Consider the following 20,881-nt stretch of genomic DNA (forward strand, 5'->3'; position numbering starts at 1 on the left):
ATTTTGTTCCATTTTGGGGAATCCTATTTTCATCCCACACATTAGGTGGCGGAATGCTCATTAAAATCTGCGATCGCCAATATACGATAGAAGAAGAAGAAGAAGAAGAAGAAGAGTGACGCTTTTCCCATAATGCATTGCAATGCCAACGTAGGCACATCTGCCATTGCCTAGCTAGTTTTCAACATGGCGACCGGTGTTTGACATCAGCTAGCATTCGTAGCTCTTCTCAATGGATTTAATTTGAGCTGACACATATTTTCCATACATTTTAACTCCACATCTTTAGCAAAAAGTAATATCGAACTAAGCAAGCAAGACGCTTTCTACATTACCCGGCCTGGTAAAGAGACTAGCAGTAGCTAACATCAGCCAGTTGGCTACCGGCGTTATCTATACGGCTAGCTAGCTCCAGATACACAATATATCATACATAGACTATTGAATGCCATTCAGCTTGGTAGTTGCTGTCAGTTCGTATTTTCGTTTTTTTCGAATAGTGTTGATTATTTAGCTAGATAGCTACCTATGTCTTTCAAAGTCTCTCCAAGGCTGCCTAAATTAGCCGCTAGCTAGTGGTGCATTGATGGCTCGTTGATAAGAGGTAAATGGGACGTGATTTCTTTGTAAGATTGCTAATGATTACTCTCTTTCAGTGTCAGTCAAAATGGCAAGCCCAAGGACTAGAAGAGTTTTGAAGGAAGTGAGAACTCAGGAGGAAAACAACGTGAGTAACTACTGTTGGATAGCTAACGACATTCGCTTGCTGTTTGAGCAGTATAACCAAAGATGGAGTGCCTTCAGAAAGTATTCAGACCTCTTGACTTTTTCCACATTTTGATATGTTAAAGCCTTATTCTAAGATTGATTGAATAAATTAAACATCCTCAGCAATCTACACACAATACCACATGGTGACAAAGCAGAAAGAGGTTTTTAGAATGTTTTGCTAATTTGTAATAAAAAATTTGGAAAAACTTATTTACATTAGTATTCAGACCCTTTGCTATGAGACTCGAAATTGAGCTAAGGTGCATCCTGTTTCCTTTGATCATCCTTGATGTTACTACAACTTGATTGGAGTCCACCTGTGGTAAATTTAATTGATTAGAAATCCATACGCCTGTCTATATAAGGTCCCACAGACGACAGTGCATGTCAGAGCAAAAACCAAGACATGAGGTCGAAGGAATTGACCGTAGAATGTGCGAGACAGGATTGTTGTCGAGGCGCAGATCTGGGGAACAGTACCAGCAGCGTTGAAAGTCCCCAAGAACACAGTGGTCTCCATCATTCCTAAATGGAAGAAGTTTGAAATCACCAAGAGTCTTCCTAGAGCTGGCCGCCCGGCCAAACTGAGCAATTGGGGGAGAAGGGCCTTGGTCAGGGAGGTGACCAAGACCCAATGGTCACTTTGAATAAGCTCCAGAGTTCCTCTGTGGAGATGGGAGAACCTTCCAGAAGGACAACCATCTCTGCAGCACTCCACCAATCAGGTCTTTATGGTAGTGGCCAGACAGAAGCCTCTCCTCAATAAAAGCCAAATGACAGCCTGCTTGGAATTTGCCAAAAGGCACCTAAAGGACTCTAACCATGAGAAACAAGATTCTCTGGTCTGATGAAAGCAAGATTGAACTATTTGGTCTGAATGCCAAGCGTCACGTCTGGAGGAAACCTGGCACCATCCCTACGGTGAAGCATGTTGGTGGCAGCATCATGCTGTGGGGATGTTTTTCAGCGGCAGGGACTGGGAGACAATAGCTGAAAATAGCTCTGCAGCGATACTCCCCATCCAGCTTGAGAGGATCTGCAGAGAAGAATGGGAGAAACTCCCCAAATACAGGTGTGCCAAGCTTGTAGCGTCATACCCAAGAAGAATCGAGGCTCTAATCGCTAGAAAAGGTGCTTTAAAAAAGTACTGATTAAAGGGTCTGAATACTTAAGTAAATGTGATAATTTATAAAAAACAGTTTTTGCTTTGTCAGTATGGGGTATTGTGTGTAGATTGATGGGGGGGAAAAAACAATTTAATCAATTTTAGAATAAGGCTGTAACGTAACAAAATGTGGAAAAGGTCAAGGTCTGAATACTTAGCGGATGAGCTGTGGATGAAGGTAGGACATTACTGATTGACTGGCGACGCAATTTGAATTGAAATTATTTTGCATTTACCGTGAGTGTATTAGACATTAAAAACACCCAGTCAACTGTTTTGACTGGGAAGCATGCGTCACGACTCACACCTTAGTCACGACTTGATTGCTTGATTGCTCAGGGCAGGGCCTAGGGTGAACTAGCTACGGTTTTATATGGACACAGGAGTTAAAACAGTAGCGAGGGCTGAACAATCTCTGCTGATATAGTCAATGTGATAACTGTCCAGTGTCCACATTCACTTTTTCACTGTCAACAATGACATCAAATGGTTAGACAACATTTCCCCCTCCTTTTCTCAGCTTTGCTTTGAGTGTGGGGGCTTCAACCCTCAGTGGGTTAGTGTTACCTATGGGATCTGGATTTGTCTGGAGTGTTCTGGCAAACACAGAGGCTTGGGAGTGCACCTTAGGTGAGTAACTTCAAAGTTCCAAAATGACAATTTTGCTGATTGTGTTGGGATTTATGCTTGCCAGCAGAGGCATGTGCATGAATGTCAAATTCCTCTCTTATCCTAGATTAATTGTTTATTGCTTTTAGCCATGCTCTTCTAAGATAATGATTAGCAGTTATGTGCTTTGTTAACCCACTATAGCCAGAAGCTATCCACATTTCTTCTTTCCTGACTGTTAGTCAGTGTGTTTGGAAGTATTGAACCCTTGATGTGATCTCTATACTGTAGCTTTGTGCGCTCTGTTACCATGGACAAGTGGAAGGACATTGAGCTGGAGAAGATGAAGGCGGGAGGGAACGGAAAGTTCCGTATGTTTCTGGAACTCCAAGATGATTATGATGCCACTTGGACTATGCAGGACAAATATAACAGCAGAGCTGCTGCACTTTTCAGGGACAAGGTGAGGAAGCCTCTCTCATGAGTCATAATTTAATGATCATGCGCAGCACAGTTGCTGGGGACACTCCAGATGTCCATTTATGGATTTCCAATGCTAATATCAGACAGGACATATTGAATGGTCTCACTCACTGAATTCAATTCCTCTGTATTCCATTGACAGGTTGTAACCATTGCAGAAGGGAAGGAGTGGTCTATTGAAACTTCCTCTGCCAAGGACTGGACTCCACCTCAGCCCAAGACAGGACTTTCGTCGTCTCATCGGTAAGTAGGGCTGGGTGATATTTTTAATTAATTCATGTTTTTGTGCGATATTCCAAATGCCTCTATTGGAAGAATCAAGGTTTTTTGTATTTCATTTTTCTGACTTTTTCTGCTTGTTCTCATGATGTCTTTTTGGTTTTGTCTACTTCGCTCCTTCTGTGCTGTGTGCACTTTCCCATTTACGCCAGAGATCTGAATATAATGACAAGCTGTTCATGTCTCCGCCCTAACAATGGGAGTCGTTGTCCCAAAGGCGGGAAGGTAGGAGACAAGCCTAAGTCCAAAATAAGCCCATAGAAATGGATTGGACATATTTTTGATGAGTGAAACCTCCAGGGTTTGTATGGTCATGAAAATCCTGGAAAAGTCATAGAATTTAAAAATGTTGTTTTCCAGGCCTGGAAAAGTTTAGAAAAATTATCACATCTGTAATGTTTAGGAAAAGTCCTGGAAATTCATTTAATTTCTGTTAATGTAATTTATTTAAGCACTGTTTTTAAATATTTGATCAATCAAATAAAAATCAACACATCAGCCAGGATCAGAATGTGTGTCTGTTTGCATGCATAACCTGCATGTGTGCAAGATGAGTGGGCTGTTGCTTAATGGCGTTCGCATGCTTCCCAGCCAAAACAATTTGGAAGGGTTTGTGCATATACACTAAACATAAACGCTACAATTTCAAAGATTCTACTGAGTTACAGTTCATATAAGGAAATCGGACAATTGAAATACATTTATTAGGCCCTATTCTATGAATTTCACATGACTGGGAATACAGATATGCATCTGTTGGTCACAGATACCTAAAAAACAGTAGTGGCGTGGATCAGAACCAGTCAGTATCTAGTGTGACCACCTTGTGCAGCACGACACCTCCTTCACATAGTTGATCGTGGAATGTTGTCTCACTCCTGTTCAATAGCTGTGTGAAGTTGCTGGATTTTGGCAGGAACTGAAACACGCTGTCGTACATGTCGATCCAGAGCATCCCAAACATACTCAATGGGTGACATGTCTGACGAGTATGCAGAACTGGGACATTTTCAACTTCCAGGAATTGTGTATAGATCCTTGCAACATGGGGCTGTGCATTAATCATGCTGAAACATATCTATTGGACCCCAGGAAGATTAGCTGATGTTACGGCGTTAGCTAATGTGGATCCTAATAAAAATTAACAAACATGCGGTGGATGAAGGGCACGACAATGGCCCTCGGGATCTCGTCACGGTATCTCTGCATTCAAATTGCCATCAATAAAATGCATTTGTGTTCGTTGTCTGTAGCTTATACCTGCCCATACCATAACCCCACCGCAAACATGGGGCACTGTGTTCACAACGTTGACCTCAGCAAACCGCTCTCCCACACGACGCCATACACACTATCTACCCGGTACAATTGAAACCGGGATTCAACCGTGAAGAGCACACTTCTCCAGTGTGCCAGTGGCCATGGAAGGTGAGTTTTTGCCCACTGAAGTCGGTTATGACGCGGAACTGGGTCAAGACCCTGGTGAGGACGACGAGCATGTAGATGAGCTTCCCTTAGACCGTTTCTTACAGTTTGTGCAGACATTCTTTGGTTGTGCAAACCCAGTTTCATCAGATGTCAGGGTGGCTCGTCTTAGACCATCCCGCAGGGGAGAAGCCGGATGTGGAGGTCCTGGGGTGGCGTGTTTACACGTGGTCTGCAGTTGTGAGGCTGGTTGGATGTACTGCCACATTCTCTAAAATGACGGAGGCGGCTTATGGTAAAGAAATGATCATTACATTCTCTGGCAACAGCTCTGGTGGACTTTCCTGCAGTCAGCATGCCAATTGTGTGCTCCCTCAACTTGAGACATCTGTGGCATTGTGTTGTGACAACTGCACCTTTTTTTAGATGCCTATTGTCCCCAGCACAAGGGTCACCTGTGTAATGATCATGCTGTTCAATCAGCTTCTTGATATGCCACACATGCCAGGTGGATGGATTATCTTGACAAAGGAGAAATGCTCACCAACAGGCATGTAAACAAATTTGTGCACAATTTGAGAGAAATACGCTTTTTGTGCATGTGGAATATTTCTAGGATCTTATTTCAGCTCATGAAACATGGGACCAACACATGTTGCATGTATATATTTTTCTCAGTATTTTATGACGTTTTGGACTTCGGTAAGGGTTTTTTCGGTTGTTCAGACAATGTTTTGAGGCAAGTCTGTCGGTAGCAGAAGTCTACAACCCTTCGTCGATGATCGGTCAACAGTAATGATTCGTTTTCATGCAAAAATCGAGCACACAGCCATGCAATCTCCATTGACAAACATTGTCAGTAGACAGGCCCGTACTGAAGAGATCAGTGGCACTGTTATAGGATGCCACTTTTTCAACCACTTTTTCAACAAGTCAGTTTGTCAAATTTCTGCCCTGCTAGAGCTGTCCCGGTCAACTAAGTGCTGTTATTGAAGTGGAAATGTCTAGGAGCAACAACAGCTCAGCTGCGAAGTGGTAGGCCACAAGTTCACAGAATGGGACTGCCGAGTGCTGAAGCACGCAGCGTGTAAAAATCAGTCCTCGGTTGCATCACTCACTACAGAATTCCGAACTGCCTCTTGATGCAACGTCAGGACAAGAACTGTTCGTTGGGAGCTTCATGAAATGGGTTTCCATGGCTGAGCAGCCACGCACAAGCCTAAAATCACCATGTGCAATGCCAAGTGTTGGCTGGAGCGGAAAACGGAAGCGGAAAACATTATTCCTCCACCAAAATGTTTAGTTGGCACTATACATTGGGGCAGGTAGTGTTCTCCTCCTTCAGTGGGTATTGCGTATACTTAGTACTTAATCCCTATTGATGCGTATCAAAGTAGTGTTGTGGAGGTTGTAGTACAATCGAGAAATCATGCGTAAAGTACCCTACACAATCGCAAAGCATGTGAAATGTATTCAGATGCGCGCCGTACACAGCCTAGTTGCAGCAGAATATCATCTGCAGGCAACTGGTTTTTGCATGGAGCAGTTCACAGAATGACTTCGGTAGTCGGTAGGGTAGAAAAGACATTTCAATTTTATCTACCAGTAAATGCTAAGGCAATGGGTATGCAAACCAGGTACTGAAAAAGTTTAGTCCGAAGTGTTTATTTAGTAGGTTATTTGTGATGTGCACTGTTTGCACCAGGGTCGTAGACATGGATGGGTCTGGGTGGACAGAGGTCCACCCATTGGGGAGCCAGGCCCTGACAGTCATGTGGTTTAAGCATTGTTGTGGAGTTAGTCCATCAAATTTGACTGGTACATTGTTTGCTGCCTCTTTACAGGATGCACTGTTTCAATGACTCTATTCTGGACAAAAACGGACAAATGTAACTAAGGCTGGGAATGTCAATACAATCAAACTAGCAAGGGAAATGATCAAGTCAGTCATAACGTGGCTAATAGGCTAGCATATCTACCCCGGTCAACAGCACTGCACCCCCCACAGCAACCCGCCCAAGCCTTCCCCATTTCTCCTTCTCCCAAATCCAGTCAGCTGATGTTCTGAAAGAGCTGCAAAATCTGGACCCCTACAAATCAGCCGGGCTAGACAATCTGGACCCTTTCTAAAACTATCTGCCGAAATTGTTGCAACCCCTATTACTAGCCTGTTCAACCTCTCTTTCGTGTCGTCTGAGATTCCCAAAGATTGGAAAGCAGCTGCGGTCATCCCCCTCTTCAAAGGGGGGGACACTCTTGACCCAAACTGCTACAGACCTATATCTATCCTACCCTGCCTTTCTAAGGTCTTCGAAAGCCAAGTCAACAAACAGATTACCGACCATTTCGAATCCCACCGCACCTTCTCCGCTATGCAATCTGGTTTCAGAGCTGGTCAGGGGTGCACCTCAGCCACGCTCAAGGTCCTAAGTGAAATCTTAAACGCCATCGATAAGAAACAATACTGTGCAGCCGTATTCATTGACCTGGCCAAGGCTTTCGGCTCTGTCAATCACCTCATCGGCAGACTCGATAGCCTTGGTTTCTCAAATGATTGCCTCGCCTGGTTCACCAACTACTTCTCTGACACCATTGTGTATACTTCTGGCCCTTCTTTGGACACTGTGTTAACAACCCTCCAGACGAGCTTCAATGCCATACAACTCTCCTTCCGGGGCCTCCAACTGCTCTTAAATGCATGCTATTCAACCAATCGCTACCTGCCCGCCCGTCCAGCATCACTACTCTGTACGGTTCTGACTTAGAATATGTGGACAGCTACAAATACCTAGGTGTCTGGTTAGACTGTAAACTCTCCTTCCAGACTCACATCAAACATCTCCAATCCAAAGTTAAATCTAGAATTTGCTTCCTATTTCGCAACAAAGCATCCTTCACTCATGCTGCCAAACATACCCTCGTAAAACTGACCATCCTACCGATCCTCGACTTCGGCGATGTCATTTACAAAATAGCCTCCAATACCCTATTCAATAAATTGGATGCAGTCCATCACAGTGCCATCTGTTTTGTCACCAAAGCCCCATATACTACCCACCACTGCGACCTGTATGCTCTCGTTGGCTGGCCCTCGCTTCATACTTGTCGCCAAACCCACTGGCTCCAGGGCATCTACAAGACCCTGCTAGGTAAAGTCCCCCCTTATCTCAGCTCGCTGGTCACCATAGCAGCACCCACCTGTAGCACACGCTCCAACAGGTATATCTCTCTGGTCACCCCCAAAGCCAATTCCTCCATTGGTCACCTCTCCTTCCAGTTCTCTGCTGCCAATGACTGGAACGAACTACAAAAACCTCAAACTGGAAACACTTATCTCCCTCACTAGCTTTAAGCACCAGCTGTCAGAGCAGCTCACAGATTACTGCACCTGTACATAGCCCAAACTATAATTTAGGCCAAAAACCTACCTCTTCCCCTACTGTATTTATTTATTTATTTTGCTCCTTTGCACCCCATTATTTCTACTTTGCACATTCTTCCACTGCAAATCTACCATTCCAGTGTTTTACTTGCTATATTGTATTTACTTCCCCACCATTGGCCTTTTTTTGCCTTTACCTCCTTTATCTCACCTCATTTGCTCACATTGTATATAGACTTATTTTTCTACTGTATTATTGACTGTATGTTTGTTTTACTCCATGTGTAACTCTGTTGTTGTATGTGTCGAACTGCTTTGCTTTATCTTGGCCAGGTCGCAATTGTAAATGAGAACTTGTTCTCAACTTGCCTACCTGGTTAAATAAAATGTATGAAGTAAGCTCAAAACACAGCCTAATGTTAGCTAGCTGCTAGGAGGATGTCATGCCATTGGAGGAGTGGGTGAGTGACTGAACTTATGAATTTGCATACAAGCAACACCTGCTGAATTTGACCGGTGTCAGTAAACATAGTCCAAAAAAGTAATAGTTAGTCAAGAATGCTCTAGATCAGTGTTTCCCAACCCTGGTCCTCCAGTACACCCAACAGTAGCTAGTGTAGGTTCGCTACTTGTTTGCTAAGAGTAGCCACTTTGCCCCTTTAGGCTTCTGCAAGCTACATTGAAAGTCCAGGCGGTCCACATTGTACCGGAATAAAGCAAAGTAAACACAGCTCCTTCAGCGTTAAACGTTCAATAGCGGCCTCCATTTGAGACTGCCGAACTAGCTGGGTTTCCGTGTCTCTCTCTACATGGAATCTGGCAGGATCCCGGGACGGTAGCTTTCACAGCAACTAAGTCCAAGAGTTAGATTCTGCTAATGCTTTCCTTTGTTCATGCTTCCCACTTTGTCAGAGCTCTGCGTGTCATGTCTTGTCTGTGGCATTGGCAGGCAAGCTGCAGAATGACAAGGTGACAATTCCCCATTTATCAGTCAAATTGAAGGCCAACTAGCTGAAAGTTTGAGGGTTTATCTAGTGTTCCGTCGTTAGATTTTAGCTCATCTTGCTCTGGCTAGCATTAGTTGTTGATCTTGTTGTTGATGTATATAACTGATGGATAGAGAGCCTACGTTTTTTCATAGTGGTTTGATCAATAGGACTGTAAAGTTTCCAAATATAAGAGGACTCCCATGGTGTTTACTTATTTGCAGAAATCCATTCTGGTGTCTTTTGGCGACTGCGTTGTAATGATCTAAAGTCACGCTGTTGCAACTGCCTGTAAACACAGTCCAGTTCAAAGTGAATGATGGCAGGACCCTGTGGCAAATGGCTTGTTTGTATATAGGCCTACTGTAGCTCTGATTGGCTATAGCACACCGGTCTGTGTAGACTCCGGTCCTGGGCAAGACAATGTTTTTATTCGGTTTTTATTTACTCCAGTGTCTATTAATTGTCCAAACGCACGGCTGCTTTCTCACTATATTACTATAGAAATTTCACATGCCTTAATATACGTAATTCCCAAACATTCTACGAATTTATGAATGTGAAAATTACAAATATGAATATGTGAAAATTAAATCTAAGTGGTTGCTTGTCAGAATGTTTAAATAAGTGAATCTTCCTGGCGATGTGTATATGAACAGATTTGAATAAGATTATGTTGCTAAAAGGTTTGGTTTGGTCCAACAGAATGGGTCATATGGACACCAATACACATTGAGACATTATTTTACTGTAATAGAGAAGTTATCCTTTCTAACGATACCCTTTTTTAAATTGTCTCAACTACTCAAATTGCATGCAAATAAGATGCTACTTAAACAGGAGTATCAATGAACATTCATTCTGAAAAATGTATGCGCAGTTTGTCAAGCGCGGTATAAATGTGGAATAAGCATAAGTTTTATATAAGGAATCGGAAACTCTAAAGTAGGCCACTTGATTTCAACATCTGAACAAAGTGGACAGGCTAGCATGCTGTTCAAACCAGTAGTTCAAACCATTGGAGATGAACAGAAGTGTGTTCATAACTGTTCTGCGTTGTTAGCAAGCAAATAGATCCAAGTTGACTACACTTGAAATGTAAAGAATAGCTGCTACTCACGAGCAGGCCAGTTTGCCCTTGAGAGATTGTTTGAGACCTGTGAATGTGAACATAATGTGCATTATGTATGGTTCTGGTTACATTAGTATTTTTTGGGGGGACATTTTCATAGATTGAAAGCCAGATCAGTGATTATTGCAAGAAAAGCAGGTTAACCTATTTTTATAAAATAATACAATTATTAGTGGGGCTTATTTAGCCTAATTTCACATGACCTGAATTCATGAGATTATTGCTGGTTGTTTGAAATGCAGTGTATTTGACCTTTTTAATTGTACAACAAAGCTTATTTAGATAACATAAAAAAAAAAAGCTATATATATATTGTGAATTGCCCATAAGTTAGATTTTTTGGTCATATCGCCCAGCCCTATCGATAAAGGTGAAAATAGTGTTATTTAGCTGAAGTATTCGACTACTTGAATATTTCTAATGTCCAATGTTATCAAGTCTCATAATATTATGTAATCTGTTTTCCAATGTAGCTCAGGGGGCCCGGGGCAGAACTCGGGCAAACCTTCAGACAAGGCCTTTGAGGACTGGTTGAGTGACGATGTGAACTCTTATCAGAGGTGAGACCATCGTATCAATGACTCACTCCTCTCTGAGGCAGCTGTACAGCTTTTCTCTTATAGAACACATAAAGCACATGGTCAAAATTCGAAGGAAGATGCCAAAGAGAACATTTTTGTTTTGTTTAAAGATCACTTTAATCTGCTTTTCTCTTATGTAATGTATTCTTAACCCTAATTTATTAAATTTAACAACTTCAAGGACTTAATCTGTGAAAGCTTACCCAAAATGTAGCACAGGGTCTTAAAACAGAAGATGCCACAGAATACAACATTTTTAACATTTTGCTTAAAGCTCAATTTCATCCATATTGTTTTCTTTCCTGCTGGGGCCACCCATATGTGTATGCATGATTGTAAGTTGCTTTCCATAAAAGCATCGGCTAAATGGCATATTATATGTTTTTGGTCACCCTATGAGGACTTGTCATTTACAATTTCCCCTGTAGTGGTGGCAGTTATAGTGGGAATCAGGAGAACCGCTATGTTGGCTTTGGGAATACGCCGACTCCAGAGAAGGAGGATGATGTCCTGAACAACGCGCTATCTTCCATTTATTCGGTACGGCAGTAATACGACACAGCATTTGGGAATCTGCATAGCTCTGTGGTAGACGGGTCTCTGTGTATATGTATATGTGTGTGTACAGTCGAAGTTTACATACACTTAGGTTGGAGTCATTAACTTGTTTTTCAACCACTCACCAAATTTCTTGTTAACTAACTATAGTTTTGGCAAGTCGATAAGGACGTCTACTTTGTGCATGACACAAGTAATTTTTCCAACAATTGTTTACTGTATCACAATTCCAGTGGGTCAGACGTTTACATACACCAAGTTGACTGTGCCTTTAAACAGCTTGGAAAATTCCAGAAAATGATGTCATGGCTTCAGAAGCTTCTGATATGTAAATTAGCCTAATTTGAGTCAATTGGAGGTGTACCTGTGGATGTATTTCAAGGCCTACCTTCAAACTCAGTGCCTCTTTGCTTGACATCATAGGAAAATCAAAATAAATTAGCCAAGACCTCAGAAAAAAATTGTAGACCTCCACAAGTCTGGTTCATCCTTGGGAGCAATTTCCAAACGCCTGAAGGCACCACGTTCATCTGTACAAACAACAGTACGCAAGTATAAACACCACGGGACCACGCAGCCGTCATACCGCTCAGGACGGACACGCTTTCTGTCTCCTAGAGATGAGCGTACTTTGGTGCGAGAAGTGCAACTCAATCCCAGAACAGCAAAGGACCTTGTGAATATGCTGTAGGAAACGGGTACAAAAGTATCTATATCCACAGTAAAACTAGTCCTATATCGACATAACCTGAATGGTCGCTCAGCAAGGAAGAAGCCACTGCTCCAAAATTGCCATAAAGCCAGACTACTGTTTGCAATTGCACATGGGGTCAAAGATTGTAATTTTTGGAGAAATGTCCTCTGGTCTGAAAAAACAAAAATAGAACTGTTTGGCCTTAATGACCATCGTTATGTTTGGAGGAAACAGGGGGATGCTTGCATGATGAACACCATCCGAACCATGAAGCACGGGGGTGACCGCATCATGTTGTGGGGGTGCTTTGCTGCAGGAGGGACTGGTGCACTTCTCAAAATAGATGACATCATGAGGCAGAAAAATTATGTGGATATATTGAATCAACTTCTCAAGACATCAGTCAGGAAGTTAAAGCTTGGTCGGAAATGGGTCTTCCAAATGGACAATGACCCCAAGCATACTTCCAAAGTTGTGGCAAAATCGCTTAAGGACAACAAAGTCAAGGTATTGGAGTGGCCATCACAAAGCCCTGACCTCACACCTATAGAAAATTTGTGGGCAGAACTGGAAAACGCATGTGTGAGCAAGGAGGCCTACAAACCTGACTCAGTTACACCAGCTCTGTCAGGAGGCATGGGCCCAAATTCACCCAACTTATTGTTGGAAGCTTGTGGAAGGCTACCCGACACATTTGACCCAAGTTAAACAATTTTAAAGGCAACGCTACCAAATACTAATTGAGTGTATGTAAACTTCTGACCCACTGGGAATGTGATAAAATAAAAGCTGAAAATAAATAAATAAGTATCTACTATTATTCTGACATTTCACATTCTTAAAATAAAGTGATGATCTTAACTGACCAAAGACGGGGAATTTTTTCTTGGATTAAATGTCAGGAATTGTGAACATGAGATTAAATGTATTTGGCTAAGGTGTATGTAAACTTCCGACTTCAACTGTATGTGTGTGTGGCGCTTTTAAGACAACTGGGAGTTGTCGAGTTTCCGAGTTGGATGAGTGTTCAACAAGGTTTTTCCCAGTTGGAGCTCTCCCCAGTTGTCTTGAACGCACTGAAGTCTTAGATTTCCGAGTTCCCAGTTTTGAACGCTGTAATAGTACCATTTGGGAGGTATGATGACTCGTATGACATGTTTTGTTTTATAGGGCTGGAGCAATTTCACCATCGGAGCTAGCAAAATTGCCGCAGTTGCCAAGGATAATGTAAGTATCTTTAAGGAAAGTTGTTATCCTGTCACAGAACTTAATTTGACTGTTTATTAATTGCGTTATCCATCTTTTCACTGAAACAGACTGCAAAACTTGCAACTTCAGCAACCCTGAAGGTATGAATTCCTTTTGTTAAACCGTTATTAGTAACTGATGAGTTTTGTCTTTAGTTACTACCAGGGTTTTTTCCTGCATAGTGTTTATTTTGGGCCCAGTATTTTATTTGTTACGCAATTTTCAATTAGCCTCATGGTAAAATTGCAGGAAATTAGCTTTAAACCAGCAAAACTTTCTCTGGCCAAGAGGACCAAAAGTTTTCAGATGGCAACCACACCCATTGCCCTTGCCACGCCTACCACCTAAGCCATTTTTATCCCGAAAAAAAACCCTGACTACAAAGATAACGTTATGAATAATGTTTTTACTGGCATAATTTTGCAACTTACTGTACATGTGCTCTAAACTTGTGTATTTAGATGAGACTATTTACATGGATGTGTAGATACAAACTATTTTTTTCACCCCAATTTCGTGGTATCCAATTGTCCTGCCGCTGAAATTCCCGTACGGACTCGGGGGAGGCGAAGGTCGAGAGCCGCGCGTCCTCCAAAACAACGCAGCCAAGCCGTACTGCTTCTTGACACAATGCCCACTTAACCTGGAAGCCAGCCGCACCAATGTGTCGGAGGAAACACCGTACACCTGGCGACTGTCAGCGTTCACTGCGCACGGCCCGCCACAGGAGTCGCTAGTGTGCGATTGTACAAGAACGTCGCTGCCAGCCAAACCCTCCTCTAACCCGGATGACACTGGGCCAATTGTGCGCCGCCCCTTGGATCTCCCAGTCGTGGTCGGCTGCCACAGAGCCTGGACTCAAACCAGGATCTCTAGTGGCACAGCTAGCACTGCGATGCATTCCATTAGACCACTACTCCACTCGGGAGCTCAAACAAACTATTTTAACCTTACAAGTCTAAGATGCCATTTAACAATGTTGATAAAGACGTGATTGTATGAATCCCCTTTTGTTGAATAAGGAAACCATTCATATGCTCATTCTCTCTCATGGCTCAAGTAATGACTAACATGATGCTCTGCTAAAGAGAGAGAGTTCTAGCCCCCCTCTAAGGAAATACCAAGCTATGGTAATTGATTTGAATGATAAGACATTTTCATTGATCATAATTCAACCAAAGCGATATATTGGTTGAGGCTGTCTCCTAATTCCATGTAATGTACCCACAGAAAAATAATTATATTCTAGAACTTAATTATTTCTATGGATGCCCTTAATATTTGTTATTCCCTCTGCAGCAGAAACTGCAATGTAAATGTTTAGCCTTCAGAGCTCATGGAACACAGATTTTTTTACCCCCCACACGTTTCCCTTGTATTTTTGCTCATAAATTAACTGGACAGAAATAACTGACCTTAATATGTGAATTTACTGTGTTGGAACTGTTTGACGCTTCTTTAACCTCGCTTTCTCGGAACATAGTTAAGGGGCTATAAGCCGCCCCCAGAGCCGGTAAAACCAATAACAAATGCATGCTCTTTGTCCGTATGATACCTGCATATCTCATTTACTTATTGTTTTTATTAATGCATTCATTCCCACCCACTCAGAGCTTGTTGGCTGGTCATCAATGTCCTGTCTGATATTCTATGTAAACATTTCTAAACCCACTCCTGTGAAATGGTGGATGCATACAGGTAGCCCAACCTGTATTGTTACTGTAAGCTTTTGCTTGGCTGCAGACTAACATTGTCAGGTCTCTTTTTTTTCTTTTTTTTTTTAAGTTGATGGATAATCTTAATGTTAAAGGTTGTAGTGCTAAATGTATTTATTTATATGAAGTTCTTGGTCACTAACTTTGGTGGCTAATAAGACCAAATGGTTTAGAACCTGTTCTAGGAGTGTCAACATTCCTGTCATTTACAAAGAAAGACATGATGGCATCATTATAAACAAAACACATTTTATTTGTCACGTGCCGAATACAAGGGGTGTAGACTACCGTGAAATGCTTCCATAAGCAGAATAACGTACACAAGAACTAAGCTATACACAAGGAGTACCAGATTAATGTGCAGGGGTACGAGGTAGATATGTACATGAAGGCAGGGTAAAGTGACCATTACTTTCGTACTCACCAACCGTAGGGTTATCCATCCATGCATGACAGTTCCATTGCTCAGTACCCTTTGAGGGTCAGCTGTCCATCCGCTGTGCTGACTGCTCGTTTAACGTCCTAGTCAATGGAATGACAGTTCCCTCGCCTGCCTCAGCTGCCTACTACTCAAACTCAGTGTCTTGTGTTTTGGTGTGAATGTAGAATTGTTCGTTTGATTCACACATTTTCTCCCTCACTCCCAACTAGGCCACAGAGTTAGGACAGACATTAAATGAGAATGTTATCAAACCTACCCACGAAAAGGTAACATTGTTTGAAGTTAATGTTAATTTGGTGGTGGGTCCCTATAGGCTAATATGCTTAATTGAACCAGCTTTAAATTTGAATGTGCATTGTGTCCTTCGGAATGTCTGCTGTGGTGACTGACTAGATAGTGTGCACGGTGCATGTGTAGTAGCTAATTGCTTGATGTAGAAACATTCCACATAGCTGCTTAAAATGGGTGTTGACTGAGACTGAAATCACCTGCTCTCTCCTTATAAGTAGGCTAATCACCACATTATTGTCTTCTCAGTAAAATATTGAAGCCTAACCACTGCTCACAGTAAAATATGTACCACTCTCAATAAGAAATACTGCCTGAGCTAGCTTAGGTGGGTGATGTCTTTATTTACACGCTCACCTCTTGATGCTGTGAGTTGTCTCCATTTCCATTAACGGTGATTTGGCTTGTCCAGGTAAAAGATGGCAAGTTGCTAGATGAAATGTCCGTCAGCATTGCTGGGCTAGCATCCAAGGTAGGAGAAGGCAGACCTCTGCCACACTGCAAACCAACAACCAGTCTCCTGAGCAAGGGTCATGGGAAGCTAGGCATTCATTAGAAATGTTCCCAAGTTTAGAATGACTAAATATTCAGGTGCTGTCACACCCATTACGTATCCTGAAAAGGAGACTGGTTTGGGTGTGTTGTATATTTTGAAGATAATACAATTTGATCTCCCATTTTTCTTGCTGCCATTGTTATTCTGGTGGTGAGTATGTAGATTTGAACTGTACTTGTATTATATTAAGTTGTTCAAGTAAAGGACAATGTGATGAATACAGAGGTCAATGATTTGATTTCATTAGTTAACTTTTTATTTAAATAATTTCATGTCTAGTGATGTTTTTTGGAGTTTGACGTGTGCCTTCTTCTCAGGTCCAGGGCGCTGGTGCAAAAGGCTGGAAAGACATGAGCGACTTCTTTGCTGGAAAGCCAGAGGACGGGTAACGTCAAATATTCAAGTGGACTTTGGCTTGGAGATGTGACATACCATATGTTCTTAGTTAGGTGGGTGGCTTTATTTGATTAACCCTCTCCCACAGGTCAGAAGGAGAGAGCTACCAGAACATGGATGCCACTGAGGGTTACCAGGGCAACTCCTCAGGCCCAGAACCAGGCCAGGCCCCTGCGCAGGACTTCTGGGAGACCTTTGGGAGCACCAGCTCCTCCAAGCCCAAGAAGTCTCCAAGCAGCGACAGTTGGACCAACGTCGACAACTCTGCCACAGAGAAGAAGAGTTCTGACAGCTGGGACAACTGGGGCTCGGAGTTGGCAACCAACAACAAACACAGCACTGGGGACAGCTGGGAGGCCTGGGACAACAACTGGGACAACAGTGGCAGAGAGACCAAAGGCAAGAAGAGCCCCGCTGCTGCCCCTGACAAAGCTGCTGAGGAAACCTGGGACAATGCAGACTGGTAGAGGCCTCTCACTCCCTCTCCTCACCTGCACTATTTCTCCCTTTTTCTCTATCCCTCCTTGCCTATGTTTCCTTCACCGCCTTCTTTCCTTCCTTTCCTGGCACTTTTACAGTTGCACAGTCCTGTCTCTAACCTGGGCTGCGCTCAATGCCAGTTCTGTGTTATGTTATTCCTCAATAAGAATCAATTGAAAGTAAATTGAGCTCCATGCATATGGAGTATACCTGAATATTCACAAACTTTAAAGCAGTCTGTAGTGTTTTATTTTGCTGGATGTGTGTAAATAAAGTTACCTTTAATTGCAGGAGTTCAAAAATCAAAGTGAGAGCAGGGGCATAATCATATGTACTATTTAAAGTAGTTTCCATATTAGAAGGCCAGGTGCAATTTTGGTTTTATGACTATAGCAGGGCTATTCAACTATATTCTTAGAAGGGCCAGATGTAAAGAAATAAAGGTTATTTGCAGGGGAGCTGGATATTTCCCACGTGATTATTCTAAGGAGACACCAATAAAGACATTTTTGTCAAATTTAAATGTTGCCAAAAGTAATTAGAAAAGAAGTGGAGGGTGCCCAACCAACGTGAGTTGAGGTGCAACCACTTTTTATTTTTATAATTGAAAAAGAAAAGGTGCAATGCTTGCTCACCGTTTATTTCTTTAAACCACTATTAAAAGCAATTAGGCCATTAGAAAATCATCAAACTAAGCATCTCAATAAAAACCATTAAAATAAAAAAAAAGATAATGCCAAGTATTCTTTTAATTCATTTCCCTCAGTCATTAGGTGCATGTTTTTGTCAATCTTTTCTAACGAGTCTCTGTGAGCATCAGCGAGGGAAACAGAAGACATGTACGTGTTTGTAGCTTTCAGGAATGGGGTCATAATATTTTGTAGCTTAAACTGTTCAAACACTAGAGACAAATTCATATGAACAAAAAATGATCAACATGTCACATAGGTGCTAAATATGCCCAAAACTACACTTTAGACAACCACCATACTGCTTGTCATTTTGGCTGGGATTTTTTTTTAGATCTTTTAATGTTCAGAATTGATCAAAGGGCCAGTCTAAATTAATAAATGGGCCGGATCTGGCCAGCGGGCCGCCAGTTTGAATAGCCCTGCTCTATTCAGGCGTTCAAGTCATCCTAACTAAAGATGGCAGCAGTCACCTTCTGAACCAGAGTGTCTAGAGTGAGAGGAGCTCACTGGTTGGCCCATGAGAAACAGGGATTTCCACTTTGTTTCCACATGGTGCATAATGAAGTTGACAAAGAACTGGGCTGTAATGTGTTTGTCATGTAAAGCCAGCATCCCTGGATTGCACCCCAACAGTGCTGTGTGTGTTGACTAAAACTTTCAGACAACGTGGTGTCAATTTATGACTGCAACTAACCTTGGTAGGATGTAGTTGCTGGTAAATGTAGTTGCTGGATTCATATGATGCAAGTACATTATTTGAACAATATTTTTTTTATCTTATACATTCTCAGCCCTCTTTTCATTGAAACCCTAAGAGAAGACTGAGTCAGTACAACTTGGTTATTTTGATGATGAACAGGTGATGAAGTACATTTTGGTATATAGGCCATCATTGTAAATAAAAATGTGTTCTTAACTGACTTGCCTAGTTAAATAAAGAAAAATATATACAACCCTGTCTAAAAAGAGATTGAAAGTATAAAAGTACTATTCTACCACCCAATCGGTGGTTGTTGATCGTATTAATCTCATCTGCTAACTGTAATATGAATGATCATGTGTTCATTTAATGTACAGTAGGTGTGTTAATCTGTAACATGATTGTGTGTGTTGAACTGGGCACATTTGTTTTTGGGGTGACTTATGCTTCATTGCATGTATGTAATACTGCCAAACCTGTGGGACCACCACAGCAACCTTCTGTGACCTCCATGAACTTCATTGACCTTTAGTGGGATCTAGTCTATGTTGTGTCTGTCCTCTTAACACTAAAAATCAACACTTTCTTAGTGTGCTGAGCTTTTCAGTCTCGGTGGTAAGTGTTGCATCCGAATTTGTTGATCTCCAAGTATGCACATTTATGAACTCAAATGTTGAATCAAACGACAGGCAAAGAACACATCTCAGGCCATTCATGTAATAATCTTTAAAGGAAAGTTTGATATAAAATGTGGATTTGTGCAGTGAATTTCTGACAAACATTCACTTCTCAAGGAGTGATGTTGAATACTGCTGATTTGAAAGCAAGCTATTTGCTGGACTTCTAAAATGAGCCACATGTTTTACATGGAAGTGGAGAATGTGGTTCCAGAGATTCACTCAAATCAGCCATGTAGGCTAGGCCTAATAATGGCCTTGTTCGAGTTATACATGTTTTGAGTGACTTTACCAAGTTCACTTTTAACAGATTAATTTAAGTTGTTTGCAGTCTCCCATTGTAAGGAGGTGGAACCCTCAATTTCACCCCTGTATGTGTGAGAGAGTGAGGCGTTGCTTAGATAATTATTCTACTCCTGAGAAAGATGACGAGGCTACTATTTCTTAATTGCACCAGATTGTTGGCATTTCCTTCCCCTGGCTGTTTTTTTGTTGTTGGTGGAACCACAGTTTATGGGCTGATACGGCATGGCATGCATTGTCTTGTGTGAAAGAAAAGTGCTTCTGCTAAAAGGGCAACAAAGACCATCCGTTAAGAGTTGCATGTTTTCTAAACAAAAAATCATAATGACCGGAGATGTAAACTAGGATAACTGTGCAATGTTTGTGTAGTAGTGCATCTTCTGTAATAGTGCTCCATCTCCCCTGCACTCTATTTTAATGTTACCAGCCTTAAAGAGCTGACCTCAGTCTATTGATAAACCATTGTCAGTTTGGTTTGAAGAGTGTGTGTTCTCCCTTATTAGCTGGACAGCATGTATGATAAAATATTAAAGTAAAACGAGGTGCTGCTGTTTAGTTTGCCTCCATATTTCTTATGCTTTTATTTTTATTTTTTTTGTACTGTAAGTTTTATGAAGACTTAACATTTTCAGTTAAGACTAATCAGTCTAGTGGAACCAGCCTGAAGGTGAACGTTGTGATCATGCTAGTTCCACCAGGGAAAATCGCATCTTCTTACAGTCCCAAAATGTTTTTTTTTTTTATCAATGAATTCCAGTGCTTTGAAAGATGTTAAATGTTAGATCCTGTTTATAGATCATTTGGTATGTATGAAATATAGGCCTAAAAGAACTTCTCACAAAAGTACAATATGTGCTCTTTGTCTATTCATGTTTTGGCTGTCACATTGGAGATTGCAACCCACAATATTTTGTAGATATCATTGTTCAGTCAAATTGCTATTTTTCGATATTGTAAATTAAATGGTTAATGCATCCTAATGTAACTACGGTTTGAAGAAATAAATAGTTGAGGATTATTTTTTTAAACATAATTGATATTTCTAAATGCATTGGGCGTTGGCGAGTTTTCTTTGAGTTCCACTAACTTATCTATCTATACACGCGTTCCATAATGGTGATTGATTGAAGATAATTTCCTCCAGTGCCCTTAACTCTAATGTAAACCATAAGATTACGGTAGGCTTGATCCTTATAGTACTGTACTCTATAAATACTCTATAAATATATAACAGTTCCGGTTGTGGGTGTATTTCTGTGCACCACCTGTTGTCTGTATGCTCAATAAAAACGTATACATGTATGTTTTTTACTTTCTTT

General features: G+C 41.6%; 1 protein-coding gene across 12 annotated transcripts; it reads left to right on the plus strand.

Moving 5' to 3' along the window:
• The first annotated feature begins 128 nt into the window (after nt 1–128).
• On the plus strand, nt 129–20,864 carry LOC139535964 (ADP-ribosylation factor GTPase-activating protein 1-like). 12 transcript variants are annotated; one of them, XM_071335978.1, is made up of 14 exons: nt 129–343; nt 657–727; nt 2,457–2,566; nt 2,837–3,008; nt 3,171–3,271; nt 10,706–10,792; nt 11,242–11,353; nt 13,236–13,292; nt 13,382–13,414; nt 14,797–14,826; nt 15,680–15,736; nt 16,171–16,230; nt 16,632–16,699; nt 16,799–20,864. In XM_071335978.1, the coding sequence occupies exons 2-14, from the start codon at nt 668–670 to the stop codon at nt 17,175–17,177; spliced, it is 1,326 nt and encodes a 441-aa protein (XP_071192079.1). In that variant the 5' UTR covers nt 129–343; nt 657–667; the 3' UTR covers nt 17,178–20,864. The 12 variants fall into 12 exon arrangements, with proteins under 12 accessions (XP_071192079.1, XP_071192082.1, XP_071192083.1 ...); XM_071335979.1 differs by lacking the exon at nt 129–343 and adding an exon at nt 352–469; XM_071335981.1 differs by lacking the exon at nt 16,171–16,230.
• Nucleotides 20,865–20,881: the final 17 nt, after the last annotated feature.

Source organism: Salvelinus alpinus, chromosome 12 (assembly GCF_045679555.1).
Source record: "Salvelinus alpinus chromosome 12, SLU_Salpinus.1, whole genome shotgun sequence".
In the NCBI taxonomy this organism is placed as follows: Eukaryota; Metazoa; Chordata; class Actinopteri; order Salmoniformes; family Salmonidae; genus Salvelinus; species Salvelinus alpinus.